Genomic DNA, 21,040 nt, shown 5'->3' on the forward strand with positions numbered 1-21,040 from the left:
ACCGGCCTCGCGCTCCACTTAAGACGCGGCGCCGCCGGCGGAATCCCCGGCTTCTGGGGCGGCGAGTGGCCGGGCCGGGCGCCGAGCGTGCGGGGCGGGAAAGAAAAGAGTTGAGCGCGTCCGTTCCGGCTGCGGCTCCGGCTCTCCAGGCTCCAGGCTCGGTAGGCCGGCCGCAGCCCTCCTGTGTCTCGCCGGCGGGCAACCCTGGCCGTGGGCACCTGCGCGGCGCGGGGCCGCCGGGCGGCGCCATGAAGGTCACGGCGCTCGACGGGCGCCAGCTGCGCAAGATGCTGCGCAAGGAGGCGGCGGCGCGCTGCGTGGTGCTGGACTGCCGGCCCTACCTGGCCTTCGCCGCCTCCAGCGTGCGCGGCTCCCTCAACGTCAACCTCAACTCGGTGGTGCTGCGGCGGGCGCGCGGCGGCGCCGTGTCGGCGCGCTACGTGCTGCCCGACGAGGCGGCCCGCGCGCGGCTGCTGCAGGAGGGCGGCGGCGGCGTGGCGGCCGTGGTGGTGCTGGACCAGGGCAGCCGCCACTGGCAGAAGCTGCGCGAGGAGAGCGCCGCGCGCGTCGTGCTCACCTCGCTGCTCGCCTGCCTGCCCGCCGGCCCGCGGGTCTACTTCCTCAAAGGTGAGCGCGCCGGGGCGGCCGGGGCCCCGTCCTCTCTCTGCCCCCCCCCCCGCCCCCCTAATCCCTTTCCCCCTCCGGGGTCCCCTCCTGGCGCCCTCCGTGGCCCGGGGACGCGGGGAGTCTCCACTTGCCCGAGTCTGCACCCTGGACTGACTCCACGTGCGCCCGGGAGGGCAGTGCCCGTGGTGGTTGGCGCCCCCCACCCTCCCCACCCGCGTTCCTCGAAAGCGCCCGAACGCTTGGCCGCCCCGGTGGGCGAGATGGGCACGCAATCGGGGGGCGCTGCTGCTTGGCAGTTTTTTGGGGGGGGACTGGCGGCCCGGGTTCTGCCGGTCTCGCTGGGGCCCGGGCGCCGAGCCTTCCTGATAGACGTATCGGACGGAATCAGCAGGTCGCGACCCCCTCCTCTCCCTCCCCAGGAGCGTGGCGCCACGGGGTCCTCCTGTCTCCATGCCTCCTGCCTGGACGATTCACATCCTGGAGGCTGTGTCTGCAGCGACCCCTCTTTGCCTTTTTGACCCCGGCGGCGAGTCCCTCCCCTTCCTTTCCTTTTTCATTTTATGGCTTTTTATTGTTTTCCTCCGGCCTTCCCCATTTCCCCTCCCATACCTCCTTCCTCTAGTTGCATGTGGAGTTAACAGCCTTCCCACTCTTCTCACCTCCTCCCTCCTGGGTCCCGAGCCCCGCAGGGGTGGCTGGAGAGCCAGGACCGGGGAGAGGTGCCGAGGGGTGACGGCCGAGGGGATTCTGTTGCCTTTTGGTTTTGGGATCCCCAGAGGCGGTGGCACCAGGCTGCCCGTTACACCTGCTGGGGAGATGACTTGGACTTACACGGTGGTGGGTGGGTGATGAGCTAAACGCCAGAGCATCCATTTCTGGCTCATTTCCTCTGACGGCTCTCTCTCATGCCTTGTATTTGAGTCCTTTGTAACCTCAAGTGTGTGGAAGCCCTGCCAACCCTGACGCCCGAGACCTTGAGATGTAACAGTGATGTGTGGTTCGGAACGTCCGTGCAGTGAGCGGAGAGTGAGGGCCTGGCTTTTAAAGCCTTGCAATTTGGGGAATTTCACACACCTCCAGGCCAGAAGATTCCTGAGGCCGGACAGCTCCCACCTTTATTGGCACCTCTGGTAGACCGTCCCCCGTGTTGGTTCTCAGGGAGATGGCAAAGGCAGGTGATGATAATCTTCCTTTTCCAGCTTCAGTCCCACCCCCAATGATGGAGGGAAGCCCTCCAAGATTACAAAGGTTTCACACATGGCTCCTGATTTCTCTTCCTGATGCTTTTGTCTTTTGTTCTTAGCAAAGACTGCAGGAAAAGCTTCCACCTCTCCATTAGCATGAAAGATAGGTTCCAGGAAACCCTTCCTGGTCCCATCTCTGCCCTCTGTGTCCCTCTCCAGGAGGGCCATGCTGACAGTTTAGGGGTTATTGCCACAGGAAGTAGGCAGTTCTGTGACTTACATCCCAAGAAAATGAATGTTTAAAAAAAATTTTTTTAATGAATATAATATACATAAGTAAAACTTTGAACAGCATGAAGGCTGTGCAATGAACAGTGGGTCTTCTGAAACCCTTAGAACCAGCTCCACTCCCAGAGACAACCATCAACTATTACTTGTTCATCCTTAAAGTTAATTTTGTACCAGTTTCTATCCTTTTCTTTTCTTTAAATATATTTTTATTGATTTCAGAGAGGAAACGAGAGGAAGAGAGAGATAGAAACATCCATGATGAGAGGGAGTCATTTATTAGTTGCCTCCTGCACGTTGGACTGAGCCCACAACCCAGGCATATGCCCTTGACCAGAATCGAACCTGGGACCCTTGAGTCCCCAGCCGACTAAGCTCCATCCACTGAGCCAAACTGGTTAGGGCTGCACCAGTTCCTTTTAAAAATATGATGATTTTGTATATTTCCTGTCCCTCTTTCACCCGACTAGATCTCAGGAGATTTGATCGTATCAGAGCATTCATGTCTGGTTCACTTTTTTAACCAGTCGCTTGGTGACAGCCCATAGGTTGCTACTAGCCGCATTATTTGAAACAGTGTACAGTAGTAGAGTATACTTTTATCCAGATGCTTCTGCATGAGCACTATCAGTAAATTTGGAGGTTTGCGAGGTCAAAAGTTATGCGCATTTTGAATTTCAGTAAAAAATTGCTTGGTCCTTACAACACTACTAAAGCTTACGCTGTTGCCAAAGAAAAAGTGTATTTCCTTACCTAGTAACTCATGCCCATCTATGAGTTCAGGTTTAATCTAGTGGCATCTCAGATCTAGGGGGGATAGTGCTTTTGGCCGGACAGCTCCCACCTTTATTGGCACCCTTCATCTCCCCCAACCCCTAAAAAAAACTACATTCAGTCATGAGCTGAGGACCAAATGGCCTTGTCGGTGCATATTTATATCCAGTGTCCATGCACTTGGCTCTGCTCCCCTGGCAGTGTGAGGGTGATCGAACACAGGATCACTCTGAAGAGAGTCGAAGCGGCCAAAAGAACTGCCAAGGCTCTCAAGTGAGGCACCAGAGAAGAATGTTCTGTTTCTCCCCGCCTCTGATGGGAGTGGGTGAAAGACAGAGACCGGCTAATCTGGAGGACTCCTCCTGACCCCAGCTCCAGGGCGCAGGGCCCTGTGTTATCTGTCCCCCAGCACTGAGACTCATTGTCTGCCTGTCTTGTTTTGTCAACAGGCTGACAGGGCCCAGCCTACACCCGCCTCCTTTCGTTCCTCCTGGCAGCCAACTCCTAAGTGCTCTATTTAAAGCCGGGAGGTGGGTGGCCTGAAGGCTTGCTTCTCTTTCCCAAGCCTCCGGTCCTGAAGTTTGGGAGGGCCTGGGCCACTCTGAATCCAGATTCCCATCTCTGATCACTTAGTTTGTTTCCCGGAACCCAAAATGTTGAGGCACAGGCACAGGAAGTGATTTACTAACTTCCTCTTCCAAGGAAGCTTTGTGTTGGTGTAAGCCTGGCCTCTCCCTGCCTCCTGGGAAAGAAGGGGGCCCGGGACTAGAGTTGGGGGAAAGGTTACACCATGCCAGGAATACCTGCCTCTGCCCCCCTCCAGCACGGCCTCCTGTCTTCAGGACCAGAAGCTCATCTGGGGCGGCCCAATGGCGATCTGTTGAGGTGACTGCAGGGGAGATTGGGGACCAGTGCAGTTCCAGCTAGCTGAGAGGAAGCAGTAATGGCAAGATGACTCATTCGAGGAATTGGCTGCGGCTTCTGGGAGGGAGCTGGAGACGGCCTTGTAATCCATTAACCATTCGTCTGCCGCGGGGGTTTTAAAAAGCCACCATGTGCTCCACCGGGGGGGCTCTCATAATAGGGAAAGACAGGAGAAAAAGGGAGGCTTTTGGAAAACACGTGGCTTCAGGATGCATTTCTAAAAAAATATATTTTATTGATTTTGTACAGAGAGAAAGGGAGAGAGATAGAGAGTTAGAAACATTGATGAGAGAGAGTCATCGATCAGCTGCCTCTTGCACACCCCCTTCTGGGGATATGCCCGCAACCAAGGTACATGCCCTTGACCGGAATCGAACCCGGGACCCTTCAGTCCCCAAGCCGATGCTCTATCCATTGAGCCAAACCGGTCTCGGCAGGATGCATATTTTTAATGGATGATTTGACCCCCAAGTGAATTCTCTGGGTCAGAAAATGGCAGAGCTGTTTTTTTGGAGGATCTAGGAATCGCCTTAGGTCCCTCTGGATGGGAAGCAGAGTGCTTCCCCAAGCAAGGCTGGCCTGCTCACCCACCAACTCCTGGCATTCTGAGACTTCCAGCTGCTAGGTCGTACTGGGCTCTTCCCCACTCAGTATACTGGGCCTGAAAAGCCTTATCTGTATGTATACCCTCACAGTTCTGTGACTTGGTTAGAGGTACCTTTTTTTACTGGAAGCAACCCATTTGGAGAGTTTTAAAAGTAATATTAAGAATGTTTACAGAATCGTACCTGTCAGTACAGTAGTTTGAGGGCATTCGGGGAACAAAAAGTTGAGGAGGGAAGGGTAATAAGGAAATATAAAGGGGGGTAGGTGTTAATCCGGGGAACAGTTTTATTTATGGGGGCTGAGATTTAAGTTCAGAAGGCCTCATTCCTGCAGTTTGGTTTGGAAGGTAATAGCCTAGATTGATTACTCCAAATTGGTTCTATGGGGAGAATTCTCAGCAATGTTCTCAGCACCTTAGGAGTGAGAAAAGCCAGGGCTGTTTTATTGCCGTGCGTTTAAACCTCCTATTAGCCCCCATTTCCTCGTGCATGGAGGGTTTTCCTCTCTACTCCAGTTTAGAGCTCATGAGCTGGGGAAGAAACACCAGTTTTGGAGTCTCTTTCTTGAAAATTAATGAAATTCTGCATAATCACACCTGCATTTTAGATAAACAAGAGAGAAAATAGCTTTGGTTTTCTGGAGGGATTTGGTTAATATTTTCCAGATGTCGGATGTATTTCCTTTCACAGTTTAAGCTGCTTCTGATAGACACAAAAAGTTAATCATTGCCTCTCTGACCTATAGCTCTTTAGAAGTGTGTGTGTGTGTGTGTACATCCCATTTATATTCTATAAAGCTATTAGTTGGTTTGGCTCATTTTTTTTTTACTGTGACCAAAATCGATATTAGCCTATTTAAAAAAAATTTTTTTTATTAATCCTTATCCAAGGATATTTTTCCATTGATTTTTAGGGAGAGTGGAAGTAAGAGGGAAAGACAGAGAGAAACATCGATGTGAGAGAGATTGGTTGCCTCCTGCACGCGCCCTGCTCGGGCCAGAGAGGAACCTACAACCGAGGTACGTGCCCTCAGAAAAAACCCGAGACCCTTTGGTCCGAAGGCCAGCGCCTTCTTCACTGAGCCAAGCCAGCGAGGGCAGCCTACTATTTTTCACTCTTCCACACTCGGGGGTATTGATTCATTGTGGGCATTTTCTGACAGTGAGAAATCAATGCTTATGTCCATTTGTCTTGTTTTTTTTTCTCGTAGGGGGATATGAGACCTTCTACTCGGAATATCCTGATTGTTGCGTGGATGTCGAACCCATCTCCCAAGAGAAGATGGAGACTGAGAGAGCGCTCATCAGCCAGTGTGGGAAGCCAGTGCTCAGCATCAGCTACAGGCCAGCCTATGACCAGGTAGGTGGAGTGGGAAGTGCTGTCGCGGCTCCTGGCTGCCGTTCCTTCCTCGGCACCCTGACTCTTCCTCTCCCTGCTCGGCGGCCCTGGCTGCTTGTTGTGCGGATCAGGGTTTTGGCAGAGCCCTCTAGCTTTGAGAGCCTCTGGTGCTTGCCAACTTGAGTTTCCATCCAAGAGTAAACGGGCTTCCTTCCAGCAAACAAGCTGACGAGAGCAAACGAGCCACAGGATGCTTGACAGTTTCTGGAGAAAAGAGGAAGTGAACAGTGTATTGTTATTAGTTGGCCTGGGAGGTGCAGAGAGAGCTTCCAAAGACTGGCTTAGGTTTCCCCGAAGATGCTTCAGAGCTGACTTTCAGGCCGCCTGTGTTGTTCTTCTTTGTAATTGTCCGTGCCCTGCAGTTTCTGCACACCAGCCCAGCTAGTACCTGTCAAGGTGTGTCTTCCTGGTATTTTAACTGAATGAGGTGGGAGTGGAGGGAAGTAGAAGGAGGAGGGTTGTAGTGAAACTGCAGTTTGCATGGCTGAGCAAGCAGGCTCATCTAAGGGTTTCTATTGCTTATATTTCCATCAAATTCTGGAACCAGATGAGATCAAGGCATCCTAGAGGATTGCGTGATTCTATAAATGTGCGGGTTCTCTTTTTCCTTCAAAAATTGGACTTGGTGACAACTCAATAAAGGAAGCATAAAGTAGAAGGGAGAGGAGGGTGAGGAAAAGGGAGGCAAGGACCCAAATCTGGCAGACACCAGAGATCAAAACCCACCTTTCCAATTTTACAGAAGGAGAAACTCGCATGGCTGGTGAGGCGTAATGGATTTGCCAAAATCCTGCAGCTGGGTCCACGGCAGCCTAGACCCAGCACCCCCTTCTCTTAACTCCCTTTTCTAGTTGTTTTCAGGGCCCTGTTCTGTTTTCCACACATCTTCTGGAAAAGGGCCCTCTTGATTTGGTGGAGGGTCTTTTCAAAAACCTCCCCCCTCCCAATTAAGAACGTATCCAAAATCATAAAAAGGAAGACTTCAAATGCCGCCTGCCTAACCTGCCGGCTGCCTGCCACGAGCAGAGCTTTGCCCTGGGGATAAACTCCAAGTAAAGCCAGGTGCCCTTTCCTTGGATGGGATCCTTGTCAGGAAGCCTATTGGCTTGGTGTGGTGCCAGGGTTTTTATTTTGTTTGTTTTCCTTTATCAAAAATACACTCTGTAATGAACCCTCAGCTTACAAGCCAAGGGCATCCGGCTTAGCTAGATTTCTATTTTTGTTTGTTGTTTGGGTTGTGTTTCTTTATCCTTGTTTCTCAGAAAATGAAAGAGAAACGAGAATTGGCAGGATGTTGTAAGAGGGCCACAGGCCTTTGGCCCTGTGAGGACTGGGGAGGCCCTGCTGTGTCTCAGGGTTCCTCTGGGGAACCCCCTAGAATTGCTTCCTTAGAAGCCAGGCGGGGCCCTGTTAACCTTTGGGGTTTCTGTAGGCCCTGGGCTCCTTCCTCTTGATTCTAAACAAGATTCAGAAAAGAAAAGAAAGTTTCAGGGGTGTGTTAGGCTAAGCTCCAGAAGAAATTGGATAGGATCCTGGGCCTGGTTGTCAGCGTTTTGCAGGCACTAAAGTGAAGATGAGACTACAGGTACATCTAATTAAAGTGTTAAGCCCCCCCGGGGTGTGTGTGTGTGTGTGTGTGTGTGTGTACAATAAGTCCTAATAAAAAGAGTCATTGTTACTAATACCTTTTGCAAAATCCTCTGTAATAATGATTTTCAACCTTTTTCATCTCATGGCATTAAATAAAATTAATCAAATTCTGTGGCACACCAAAGAATATATTTTTTTTGCTGATCTGACAAAAACCATAGGAACAATTTTGATTGATATACAACATAATAATAATGTAATTGCCTACTTTTTTTTTTCTTTCTTTTTTTTTTTTTTTTTTTGCACTCCAAAATGACTTTTTAAAAAATCAGGTGCCTATAAGTGTTTCTGGTACCAAGAATTAACCAATCAGATGCGACCTTATTATTCAGTGTGACCAACATGATGCAATATGGCCTATATAGTTATGGTTCAAGACAGGGTGTGCACACCAGACGGCTATTGTGTTGGCTGTTGTCAATTTTTATTTGACAATCTAAGGGAAAACAGGTCAGTTCCCCTGACTAAATAGACAGGTATGGCATGTTTTAAAAATTCTTGTGCCACGCCAGTTGAAAATCACTGCTCTAGAACTTTCTTCCAAGTGGCCAAACTGGTCTTTTTGCCTAAACACTTGACTTCTCAGGAAAGGAAAGGCAAATACCAGATGCAGGGTAGTGTGAGCATGGCCTGCTGCTGGCCCTTGTCCCATGCTCCTTTTCCGGGTATGGGTCTGGCAGAGTTTCCATGCTTCTCTTGTTCCAGAACGGGAAATGGAAACACAGGAAGCGGATGGATGATGTGGAAAAGCCTCCCAAAGACACAGCCATGTTCCTCCAGCCCATTGTTTTTTCTCTAAATCTCCAGGGAATCCCATTGTTCCAGCTACCACTGACCTTTGTTTGTTTATACACTGAGAGTATTTATTTATGCACCCAGGAAGCTGGCCCTTAAACATAATATTCAGCTCAGAGCTTTGTCCCTCCCAGCTGTGGATGGGTGCATGAATGGGCCCTACAGCTCAGGTGGGATGCCCCCGAGCCAGCAGCTGCCAACAGCAACAAAAGGAAGAAAGGAGAAGGGAGACCTGGAAATGTTAAAGACTGCCAGAGTCTAGCCGGATAGGAGTTCTTTTTAGCTTTGCGTCGGGGGCAGGTAGGTGATCTCTGGTTCCAGTGGAGTCTTCCTTAACTAGAAATCTGATATGTGGGTGGTCTCCCAAAAGAAAGAGGACAGAAGCATCTCTCACCAAAGCCTTCTGCTCCACATGAAGATGAGAGAGGTGGGGGAAACCCCTATGCTCGTGGCTTCATACCTTTTCTTTGTCTGAGGATTCTGGGTAGACAGTGACTATTTTCACTTCTAAGAAGCAACTTTTTAGAGGGCCAGGTAACGAATTTTAGCAACTCTGAAATCTGATACATCTTATGATCAACAGTGTCCCAGCGGGTGCTGGTGGTGGTAGTGGTGGTGGAGAAGGGGGCCTAAGATATGGTGACAGAGATGAGCTGACTTTGGGTGGTGAGCACACAGTGCCAATATACAGATCTTGTAACAGAAAAATCTGCACCTGAAACCTGTATGATCCTGTGAACCAATGTCATCCCAATAAATTTAATTGAAAAAACAAAACAAAACATTGTCCTCGGTTTGATGAAATACACTATATAACATGTTAGGACTGTAAGGGGAAGGGGAGAGCTCACCGATTGAACACTTTTCCATTTTAATCTAGAAAGAAACCAGGCTGCTCCCCAAGTTGAAGGGCTTGTTCTCAGGTCTGCTAGACCTTCAACACATGTATCTCCATTCCCCCCTACTCACACCCACTGCTTCTCATCCTCCTCAGCACAGGAAGGCTGCCGGCACCTCCTCCCTCCTCACTGCATGTAAGAAAACGAAAATCTTCGCCACGTAGGCTTTGCTGTCACTGAGTCACCAGCAGTAATGTAGAGTAGAGAGTCTGCCAGGACGGAGGCTTCACCCACACTCTTGGTTGAACCAGCCTTGGCTCTGAACTCTCTTCCCTACCTGGAAACCAGGAAGGGAACCTCCCTCCTCCAAACAAATAGGTCAGGGTGGTTTTGTTTCCTCTCCCAGGTGAGCAGGCTAATCCAATATTTCCTGCTTGTCCTTTGCCCCTGCTTCCAGGGCGGCCCCGTTGAAATCCTCCCGTTCCTCTACCTTGGAAGTGCCTACCACGCATCCAAGTGCGAGTTCCTCGCCAACCTGCACATCACGGCCCTGCTGAACGTCTCCCGGCGGACCTCCGAGGCCTGCACGAGCCGCCTACACTACAAGTGGATCCCTGTGGAAGACAGCCACACGGCTGACATTAGCTCCCACTTTCAAGAAGCAATAGACTTCATTGGTAGGTCCAGCCACTCCCCCTCCGCTGTTCTGGGCGCCTTGTAGGGACATAACGTTCTTGGATTTTGATGTACTGATGAGGGTGGCTACCTTCACAGAGAAGAAACGTCTCTTCTATATGCAGCCATCAAGGGTCGGAGCCGAGAAGAGAGACAGCCACCCCGAAAGGCAGAGGGGAAGATTTGAGTTGCTATTAATAGGAGCTTTAATTTGCACGATAAATGAATATAATTTTATGGCAGTGTTCAACTGCCGCCCGCAGTATGGTTTCTAGCTGGGCGGGAAGCACAGTGTGTCCGTGCGAAATCTCCAGGCAAGGGAAGCAGCGGAGAGAAAGAGTCATCCTCGCTGTGCTTCTACGCAGGTTGGGATATTTTTAAATGCAGACAGAAGGATGGAGAGAGCACTACTTACGCACTAAGCCCCAAGGGCCCTGGCAGCTTTCCACAGTTTCTAACAAGCTTTGGGGGGCAATTTGTTTTGCATTCGCAGCTAATTTTGGATTAAAGATAGCACTTGACTCAAACTCTCCATGCTTTTTGCGCAGAAAAGTTGGCATCTTTTGCGTCCTTTTCTCTGTTCTGTGAGTCAGTTACCATTTTCTCTGCTGTGTAGGCCTGGTAGCCTCTGTTCCCTTGGGCCTTGGGTTTCCAGCTCCTCTATATAGCTTGATTGTTCTCTCATTTGACATCTCTTACGCCCATTCCTTCTCCCTGGAGGCTGGGTTGACTTTTTTTTCTGTCTCAAATTTGCAAGCCCCACTCTCCAACCTTGTGGTCTTGCCTTCTAGCTTCCAGGGTCCTTTTCCTTGAGCTCGCATAGCTATTGCAGCCGAGATGTGATTTTCCTGTATCTTGTTTGGAAGGATCTTGGGGGGGATGGGGGGAGGCAGGTGTCGGGCACAGCAGTAATGACTTAGTGTAGGTAGCAGTTAAAAGCCACCCCCCCGCAGCCACATGATGGTCCCCTCTACTTATCACACATGATTTCCGCTTCATGGGAAACCATCCAGAAATGGACCAGAGGCCAAAGGCTAAGCCTGTCCCCTGAGCAGCTCAGCTGAGCTGGTTCCTTTGCAGTCTCAGAGAGGCAGCCTGAATGGTGGGCTCAGGGTGGGAAAGCCTTGACTTGTTCCGCCTCCCCCTGGGAATGCCTTGCCCTCCTCGGCCTGATAGCCACTCAGTGAGGTCATGAAATCCGCCCCCATCCGTTTCTCAGAAGGCTCCCTCCCCATCCTGGGTGTGTGTGGTGTCTGTTTGTGTACACAAACATACACACCCACAACGTTACGAAAGCACAGGATGCTTGTCCCCAGTCTCCTAGCCCTGCTCGTGGAAGGAGGGACTGAGGCTGAGCCATGCCCTGACCCCTTCCAAGGGGAATGCCGCAGAAGTGCCACGTGGAAGACAAGCCCCGAGGGGTAGAGTGCGATCCTCTGCTGTTTTTGGATGTGGTATTGGGCCAAGTAAAAACTAGACTGCAAGGAGGCCAACAAAGGAGCAAAGGAAATTGAGAGTCACGGCCCTGTGATCCTAGGGACTTGGGGTCCCCTTTGAACTAATGTGCAGTGCTTTTTCCTTTTTGAGTCAGAGACTGAATTGGGGGCACCTCTAATGAGCTACAAGCGGGGTGTTCTTAGATGGGGAAACTCCAGGCTTCCTCTTTGACTCCTCAGAAATTTATCTTTCAGATCTTGCAGATTCATTTGCAACATCTTGAATTTGAGGAGGGAGGTGGATGATTTTTATTATTTGCCCTTCAAAATGTTAAATATTTTTGCACACAGCTTTACACAGTGCCATGTACATCTAACTTCCAGTGATGTAATTGTTTTTTTAGTAGCAAGAGAGGGACTTAGAAAGACTATATTTTTAATGGTTTTTATTTAATGTGTATTTATGTTTAACCTTTTACCCCTTCCCATTTTTAAAAAAATATATATTTTATTGATTTTTTACAGATAGGGAGAGGGATAGAGAATTTGAAACATCGATGAGAGAGAAACTCCGATTAGCTGCCTCCTGCACACTGCCTCCTGGGGATGTGCCTGCAACCAAGATACATGCCCTTGACCGGAATCGAACTTGAAACCCTCCAGTTCACAGGCCGATGCTCCATCCACTGAGCCAAACCGGTTAAGGTGTACCCCTTCCCGTTTTTAACAGTTGTAGATCTTTTGGGGGCAGGAGTGGAACAGAAAAGGAGGACCCCCTACCCTCCCTTTTGTCATATTGAGCTAAAGAAATCTGATGGTGGTAGCTTTATAGCAGTGCCTCCCCTTGTTGTGCAAGATGGAGTTTGCGAAAAGTCATTTATATCCATCTAGTAAGCATCGCTTAGCCAGGGCTATCATTAGTGGCTCTGCACTATCTATTGTATGTTTGGTAGTGGGAACCCTGGGAGCTGAGCCAAGCATCCTGCCCTGGCATAGCCAGACATGATGCCCGGAGGCCAGAAGGCATCTACCAAGATGGGGGACTAGGTCATCACCATTACACTCAGGCCTTGAGAGGCAGGAATTGCTTCTGTAAGTCTTTAAACCTGGGACCCTCTCAGGAAAAAAAAAATGTGCATACCTGATTAAAATTGGTTGCAATTTCAAGGGTTTTCCAATGCCCTCTTGAAACTCATCCATGTTAGAGTGCCACCCCCAGGAAGGGGTTACTCCAGGTCTAGAACGTTCAGTGGTAGAATCTGCAAGTTTGTTAGAGCACTGGGAAGCAGCTCTTAAGGATTGGAAAGGTCCTACATGGGGAAAAGACACTGGTGGGGCCCCAGAAGTTCTGTCCTCACCAGTGGGGATTACAGACGGGCAGGAGTCTGGTGTAGGGCCACGGCTGTTGCACAGTCACAATAGTTTGAGAACTAGGTCACTTCTGTGTTTAATTCTTGTGTTTGGCATTCGCCTTTGGGTTCTAATCCCAACTCAATCCCACTATCTTTTCTTCCTTCCAGACTGTGTCAGGGAAAAGGGAGGCAAGGTCCTGGTGCACTGTGAGGCTGGGATCTCCCGCTCACCCACCATCTGCATGGCTTACCTCATGAAGACCAGGCAGTTTCGCCTAAAGGACGCCTTCGATTACATCAAGCAGAGGAGGAGCGTGGTCTCACCCAACTTTGGCTTCATGGGCCAGCTCCTGCAGTATGAGTCTGAGATCCTTCCTTCCACGCCCACCCCCCAGGCTCCCTCCTGCCAAGGGGAGGCGGCCAGCTCGTCCTTCAGAGCCCATTTGCAGACACTGAGCCCTGATGTGCAGGGTTCCTACTACGCATTCCCTACCTCTGTGCTGGCTCCATTGCCCGCCCACTCGACGGTCTCAGAGCTCAGCAGGAGCTCCATGGCCACAGCCACATCCTGCTAACACTGGATGGGGGAACCCGCGCAGCCCCAAGAACAACTGTGATTTTGTTTTTTAAACTGGTGGACATTTCATACCTGTGCAATACTGAAGACCCCCCCTCTGTCCCTCCGCTCTGGTGGGATAGCGAAGGGTCCCCAGGCTTGCAAACGAACTTCAGACTGACCTCGGGGTTGGTTCTCGGGACCGAAGGAAGGCCAAGCCATTATGAGAAGCACAGCTTGTGCTGACTACTGTACTTCCAGACCCCCCTGCCCTCTCAGGACTGCCCAGTCCTGGCACCTCAACGTTCGCCTTTTCATTTCAAGCATAAGGCAATAAACAACCTGCAGCAACGTGGGAGAAAGCAGCTGCTAGACCTGGAGAAAAGGCAGTCAAGAAGCCAACTCATTCTGAAGGAAGCACAATTTCCACCTTAACTTTTTGAACTGTGGCAGTCTCCGCATCTGTCTCTGTCGCTTCAGGGAATAAGCTGATCATCTAGTCAGGAAAGGAACCCTATAGGGTTTGTAGGGACCCCATATATATGTATATGCTGATTTGAACCCTCATCTCTTCTGGAGATTCCCTCTTGGGTCCCACAGAGGCAGTTTGTTGAAGTAGCAAAATGTTGACACTTCTGAGTTGCCTTTCCACTATGGGTTCTTCCCTGACTTTGGACTTTGGCATGACTCTTAACTCATACTTGAACCTTTCTTGTTACACCTCTACTCAAAGCAACTCTTGTGTCATTTTGAAGAGAGTTCCTTAGACCATAGACCAAAAATCACCCATTTGAGGTGGTGGCATGGGTGCCAGGAGAAAAAGGGTACCTAGTGTCTAGGTCAGTGTCATTGACACGGTCTTTTCCCCAGCTTGCTGTCCTTCTATGTGCTTGTCTCGTCTCTTGTGACACTTGTTTCCCCCCCACACACACACCCCTGGAGATGGTCTTCAAGATGTTGACTTCTAGGATTTGTAGATTTCATAGTGTGGTACTACTTTATATTTTGTCTAGGTTACTTCTCCAGGGGAAAAGGCAATAATTTCTTAAAATCCATACAAATGTGAAGAAAAGCAGTATGTTATTGGTCATCATTGTCGTCGTTTTTTTATAGTGTTAAATAAAAACAGTAAAAAAAAACAAAAAAAACTTCTCTGTGTTGACGAATTGGGGTAAGGGAGGAATAAATACATTTAGGGGGCAACGAGCCTGCCTCTCTGGGTTGATTTCCGAAGAAACTTGAAGGTGATGGCGGTAGATTATAGCTGTAGACCTGAGACTGTGCATCTGCTCACGAGCTAGTGATCATAATAATACAGAATATGGTGCTTTCCATTTGAGAGGCTTCCCTAAACTCACTTGCAAGAGAAGTCGTTGGGTGCATGCCACACGGTGAGGTTATCAGCACGTCCACTCACTCTGGGCTCTTCACTTCCATAAGCCCAGGCAAGGAATTTGACTGTACCTCAGATTCTTCACCTATAAAATGAGCAAACTGAACCACATGATCCCAAAAGTCTCTTAAAGCTTAAGACCCTGGATTCCAGCCAACCAGAGCACCATGCTTGTAGTCAGCCTCCTTCCAGTGCCTGGCACATGGCAGACTCAGAAAAGGTTAGGAAAATGGCCAAGAATAGAGAAGCCAACTAGGTGAAGGTTCACCTTAAGTGCCTGCCTCCCCCTTTTTTATCCTTGGAACCAATTCTTCCAGGTAGTTGACTCAGGAGTGGGTTTAAACCCAAGGCTGTGTTGACTTGCCTTCTGAGTAATGTCCTCTGTATTGACATCTCCCCACTGCTGGCTATACCGACTCTTTGGGGCCTGTTTCCTAATCAGAGGGAACCAAGGACTGGCTGGAATTTATGCCATCCCAGTGAGTTGGTGCCTGATGTGGGGATTCCAACCATATCCCTAGATTCTAGAAGGCCCAATGAGGCCTCCTGCTCTCCCACAGGCACCATGTTGGTGAATACCAAGATGGTGGCCAAGCCCAGGTAGTCCAGCTCTAAGCATCTCATCTCAGAGGCTTGGCTTGAGGCCTTGCTCCCCACATGTCTTTCCAGAAGCCTGCCCCATGTTCGGGACTGTCCAGGTGCTGAGTGGTAGCAGGGGCCTCAGGCTGGGAGGGCCAGGGAGTGGGAAGCTGGGCAGGCTGGGGTGATTCGCCGCATCCCACTTGCTGACATTTGCTTTATTGCATTAGAGTCTTTCTCTGAAGGGTGAGTAAGTCCTCTAAATCAGGCTTGGGAGGATTACTCATAAGCCAGTGAGTCAGTGGAGGGTAAGCCAAGTGAAGGCCCACAGCTGGGGATGGCTCTGTAACGCTCATTCCCTTCACAGTCTCCCCATTAATTACAGCTCCATTTTGGCCAACATCAACTTTACACTGGCTTCCAGGGCTGGATGGTGAATTAAAGTTGGTGTTTTCCCAGTTTCTTCATCCCCAGTAGGGAAGAAACATCTCTATCGGCCTCTAGCATCATTTCAAGTAGAGATATGTCTAGGACAGTGGTTGGCAAACTCAGTCAACAGAGCCAAATATCAACAGTGCAATGATTGAAATTTCTTTTGAAGAGCCAAATGTTTTAAACTTAAGCTTCTTCTAACGTCACTTCTTCAAAATAGACTCACCCAGGCCGTAGTATTTTTGTGGAAGAGCCACACTCAAGGGGCCAAAGAGCCGTATGTGGCTCTCGAGCCACAGTTTGCCGACCACGGGTCTAGGAGTTCCCGCCTATTGCTTCCCTCTCAGGTCCATTCTTTTTTTTTTTTTTTTTTAATATATTTTATTGATTTTTTACAGAGAGGAAGAGAGAGGGATAGAGAGTTAGAAACATCGATGAGAGAGAATCATCGATCAGCTGCCTCTTGCACACCCCCTACTGGGGATGAGCCCACAACCAAGGTACATGCCCTTGACTGGAATCGAACCTGGGACCTTTCAGTCTGCAGGCCGACGCTCTATCCACTGAGCCAAACCGGTCCTGGCTCAGGTCCATTCTTGCCCCTGAACTGGGCCTAACTGGGGTAAGCAATGCATGAGCGGCCTCACATCCAGATGCTGGTCTGAGTCCTGTGTACCATAGTCTCTTTTGTGTGAAGATTGGGGAAAATGCCCCACCTCAATACCCTGAAAGGCTGTATGTATCTAAGTTGTTGGTGGTTTCTCTTCTGCACACCATAAAGCTCATGACTGCCCTTTTCCCTCCTTGCTCAGGCCACTTGGCAGCTCAGAATCAAAATTTTAGCCTACCTCTGGCAATTTTTAAAAATATATTTCTATTGACTTCAGAGAGGAAGGAGAGCGAGAGAGAGAAACATCAGTGATGAGAGAGAATCATTGATCGGCTTATCTCTTGCATCCCTGCACTGGGGATCGAGCCCACAGTCTGGGCATGTGCTCTGATGGGGAATTGAATGTGACCACCTGGTTTATAGGTTGATGCTCAACCACTGAACCACATCAGCCCGACTTATAAGACCTTGGTACCCTAAGGTTACATCTTAAACCTCTCTCTTCAACCAAATAATTCTTGGTTCTTCACATCTCAATTCAAACTTCACTTCTCCAGGGTAGCCTTCCAGAGGCGCAGGTTGGATTAGATGTCCCAGTTCTATCTGTCATAGCTCCCTACCTACGTCTTTTCTTCATATTTCACCAAACCTTAAAAAGTATTCATTTACCTATGATTATTGTATCAATGTTCATCTTCTCCAGACTAGACATATCAGGAGAGCAGAGATTACATGGCATGTCAAGAGCGGCCCATCTGGTTTATAGTAGGTGTTCAAACTAGTGTGTTTACAGATATTGGGCAATGAAGGGGTTGAGACTATGTTGCATGAAGAAGAGTTGGGAAAGGTAGTGAGGGGAGAGCCAGTGGTGTGTCTAACTGAAGTTGCATAGGGTAGTGTCTAGGAACTTCAGCTGGAGTTCTAAAAACCCGAGTTTGCATTCTGGCTCTGCTTCTTGCTAGCTGTGTAGACACCGACAAAGTACTGCATTTCCCTAAACCTTGACATTATTGTTCATAAAGAGGGAATACTAATTGAATCTACCTTGTGGGTACAATTTTTGAAGAGTAAATGTTATGAGAAATAATTGCCTAGTATGAAGTTAAAGACATAACAAGTCCTCAATGAACAGCGGCCATGATTATTAATTACAATAATTGCAGCAGTGAACTACCCACTGTTGTGAAGGTTCGGCAAGCAGAACTGGGTTTCTATCAGGAAGGCTGTGGTGGAGGGGATTCAAGCCTCAAGGCTTTTGCACACACCTTTCCCTCTGCCCCATCTCTCCCTTCTTCACCTGCTCATGAATGGGCCTCCTTAGTACCTCAGACTTCACTTCCTCAGGAAAGCCCTCTGAGATTTCAGGATTCTATATTAAATGCTCTCCTGGCACCTGTCCCTTCAGAGCAATATCAAAGTGGGAATTAATGACGCTTATAACTTTTATTGATTGATTGATTTTAAGAGATAGAAGAAGGAAGGGAAGGAAGGAGAGAGAGAGAAAGAGAGAAGGAGATCAGTTTGTTGTTCCACTTATTTATACATTCATTGGTTGAGTCTTGTATGTGCCCTAATGGGATTGAACTGAAATCTTGGTGTGATGGAACTATGCTCTAATCAACTGAACTACCTGGCCAGAGCTAATGTTCATAATTTTGAAAGATCAGCTTTATTGAGATATAATTTATATAGTATAAAACTCAACTATTTTAATTGTAGTTAAATGATTTTTTAGAAATGTATATATTCAGTGATATAACCACCCCCCCAATCAAGATATGGACTTTTATTCACCCTCCCCCCAAAATTTCTTTGTGCCCTTTTGCATTCACTCTTTTCCCACTGCAGACTCTGGCAATTAATTTGCCTTTTCTAGAATTTTATATAATTTCATATAGTATGTAGGTTTTTAGTCTGGATTATTTCACTTAGCATAATGCATTTGATTTCATGCAGATTGTCATGACTACTAATACTTTATTCCTTTTTATTATTGTAATAATATTGCATGATATGGATATGCCAATGTTTGCTTATCAATTTACCCATTGATGGACATTTGGGTTATTTCCAGCTTTGGGCTCTTATGGATAAAGCTGTTATGGACATCCAAGGATGTATTTCTGGACATATGGTAAGTATGTATCTAATTTTATAAGAAACTATCAAACTATTTTTTAAAATTGGCAATACCATTTTGCATTGCTCCATATCCTAGGTCATACTTGGTATTGTCTATTGGTGTGTGTGTGTCAGGAGGGGGGGGGTTAAGTTTTTGTTTATTTGTTTGTTTTAGTTGAGCCATTTAGTAGTATGTAGTGGTACCTCATTGGATTTTTAAGTTTTTATTTCCATAATTACTAGTGATGTGGAAAATTATTTCATGTAATTATTGGCTCTTCTTTGGTAAAGTATCTGTATAAAGTTTTTAGGTAAACTATTTTATTATTGAGTTTTAAGAGTTATTTATATATGCCACTGATCTATATGTCTATCCTTATGCCAGTACCACACTATCTTGATTACTATAGCTTTGTAGTAAGTTTTGAAATCAAGAAGTGTTTATTCAATTGTTTATTCTTCTTTTTCAAGATTGTTTTGACTCTTCTGAGTCTCTTACATTTTTATATGAATTTTAGTATCAACTTGCCAATTTCTGAAAAGAAGGCAGCTGGGATTTTGATACAGCTTATGTTTAACGTGTCGATCAATTTGAAGAGTATTGCCATTTTAACAATGTTAAGTCTTCCAATCCATGAACATGGGATGCCTTTCATTTATTTAGAGCTCCTTTAATTTGTTTCAACAATGTTTTATAGTTCTCATTGCACAAGTTTTGTACTTCTGTTGTTCCTAAGTTGTTTTTTTTCATGCCATTATAAATGAAGCTGTTTTCTTATTTTCTTTCTTTAAAAAAAAAAATTTTTTTTTTAAATTTATTTCAGAGAGGAAGGGAGAAGGAGAGAGACATGATATTGATCGGCTGCCTCCTGCATGCCCCACACTGGAGATCATCCCACAACCCAGGCATGTGCCCTGACTGGAATTGAACTGAGCCTTCCTGGTTTATAGGTTGACACTCAGTCATTGAGCCACACCAGCCTGACATGACCTGCCCTCTTAACACACACACACACACACATACACACACACACACACACACACCCCTCCACTGATGTTATATACCAGGAGAACCACTGGTCTGGGGGCCTCATCTCTCCGTTTCCTTCTGTGCCTGTGTTAGAAGAGTGTATACAAATGTTGATGCATGTGGTTTAGTGGCAAGAGCACTGGACTGAGAGCCAGGGTACTCATCTCATTCCAGTTCTGCAGCTCACCAGTTGTGTCTCTCGAGGCACATTAGTTCATATCTCTGGGCTTGTAGTTTCTCAATACTTAAAGTAAGGGGTTTGAATTAGACCATCTCAAAGGTTTCTTCAAGTGCCAACATCCTATGAGTCTATGAATTGGTGACCTTGCTGATAGAGCTAATAATTACCTGACCTGGCAGGATAGCTAAGATTTATTTACTTTAATAATATTTATCAAAACCACAGAGCTTGGCTGCTCACTTCATGCTCATTTATCTTCTCTGGCTTCCTGTTTATCCCAAAGGTTATCTTTTCAAACCGCCCTTTGGGCTTATAAAATCTCCTTTGTGTTCACTCCATGTTACTAAGTGAACAAAGAGCAGGTTACAAAACTGTATGGATCCCATTTTATTAAAAAACTCACATGGGTGTGTTTGTATATATAGATATAGACATATCAATGTTTACATTTATGTAGTCTAAAAGGATATGTATATCAAAATGTTAGGATGGCTTTTTCTGGATGGAGAAATAACTGGTGATCATTTTACTTTTTCTTTCTTTCTTTCTTTCTTTCTTTCTTTTTTTTTTTTTTTAAGAAGATACATTTTAAATACATTTTTATTGATTTCAGAGAGGAAGCGGGAGGGAAAGAGAAAAACATCAATGATGAAAGAAACTTATTGATTGACTGCCTCCTCCATGCCCACACTGGGGACTGAACTCACAAACATGGGCATATGCCCTGACTGGGAATCGAACTGTGATCTTCTAGTTCATAGGTCGATGCTCAACCACTGAGCCACGCTGGCCAGGCTTCCTTTTTCTTTATACACTTTGTCCTTTGCAATTTTTGTCTGATGGAATTGCTTATATTTTTTATATTTATTGCTTATAAACACAACAGCTAACAAGCCAATAAATAATGTCTTATTTGGATTCAGAGTCTCCCTGCCCCTTTAACTTTGTCTTTGGCGTCTTCTCCTAGGTTAGCTACCTGTCTTTCTGTTTTAAAAGACAAAACAATGGGGAAAGGGGTACACAACGCATGGGACAAAGTAATCTAACCCCTGGGAATTCAGCCCTCTCCAACCCCAGCTTTTCCGCTATTCCCCACATCCCACCCCCATTCAATCACTCTCCCCTTTTTCTCTTTCCTTTTGTGTCAATATTCTCCCCCAACACACACTCACACACATCCAGTTTCTCCCTCTATAATCTATGTTGAGCACTTCCAGCATTCATTCATTCATTTATTAATTCATTCATCATAAATTATGCTTAAATCAGAACAATGGAATAAGCGTGTTGCTTAGAGTTGAAGACTCTGTTTTGAGTCCTGAATCTGCCCTAGGTATACCAGGATCATGTGAAAAGCACTTGGAAAACTGTAAAGACAGATCAGTGGGAATTGTCATGGCCAAGGCCCTGTGCTGAGCCCATAGGGAAAATGGGGTGGAGGAGTCTCTGCCTTCAAAAAGTTGTGAATTGTTTTCTAGGGTAGATGTGTAAATGCAAAGTGGGTGTTAGAGGGCTTTGAGAGATGCAGAAATAATACCCATAGACAAGGAATGAATGACTAGATTCTGCAGAGGAGGGAGAAGGAAGAGTC

General features: G+C 47.3%; 1 protein-coding gene across 1 annotated transcript; it reads left to right on the forward strand.

Moving 5' to 3' along the window:
- The first annotated feature begins 73 nt into the window (after positions 1-73).
- Positions 74-14,148, forward strand: DUSP5 (dual specificity phosphatase 5). The gene is made up of 4 exons (XM_036438984.2): positions 74-627; positions 5,613-5,761; positions 9,542-9,761; positions 12,716-14,148. The coding sequence occupies exons 1-4, from the start codon at positions 249-251 to the stop codon at positions 13,120-13,122; spliced, it is 1,155 nt and encodes a 384-aa protein (XP_036294877.1). The 5' UTR covers positions 74-248; the 3' UTR covers positions 13,123-14,148.
- Positions 14,149-21,040: the final 6,892 nt, after the last annotated feature.

This window comes from Pipistrellus kuhlii, unplaced genomic scaffold (assembly GCF_014108245.1).
Source record: "Pipistrellus kuhlii isolate mPipKuh1 unplaced genomic scaffold, mPipKuh1.p scaffold_m20_p_15, whole genome shotgun sequence".
In the NCBI taxonomy this organism is placed as follows: domain Eukaryota; kingdom Metazoa; phylum Chordata; class Mammalia; order Chiroptera; family Vespertilionidae; genus Pipistrellus; species Pipistrellus kuhlii.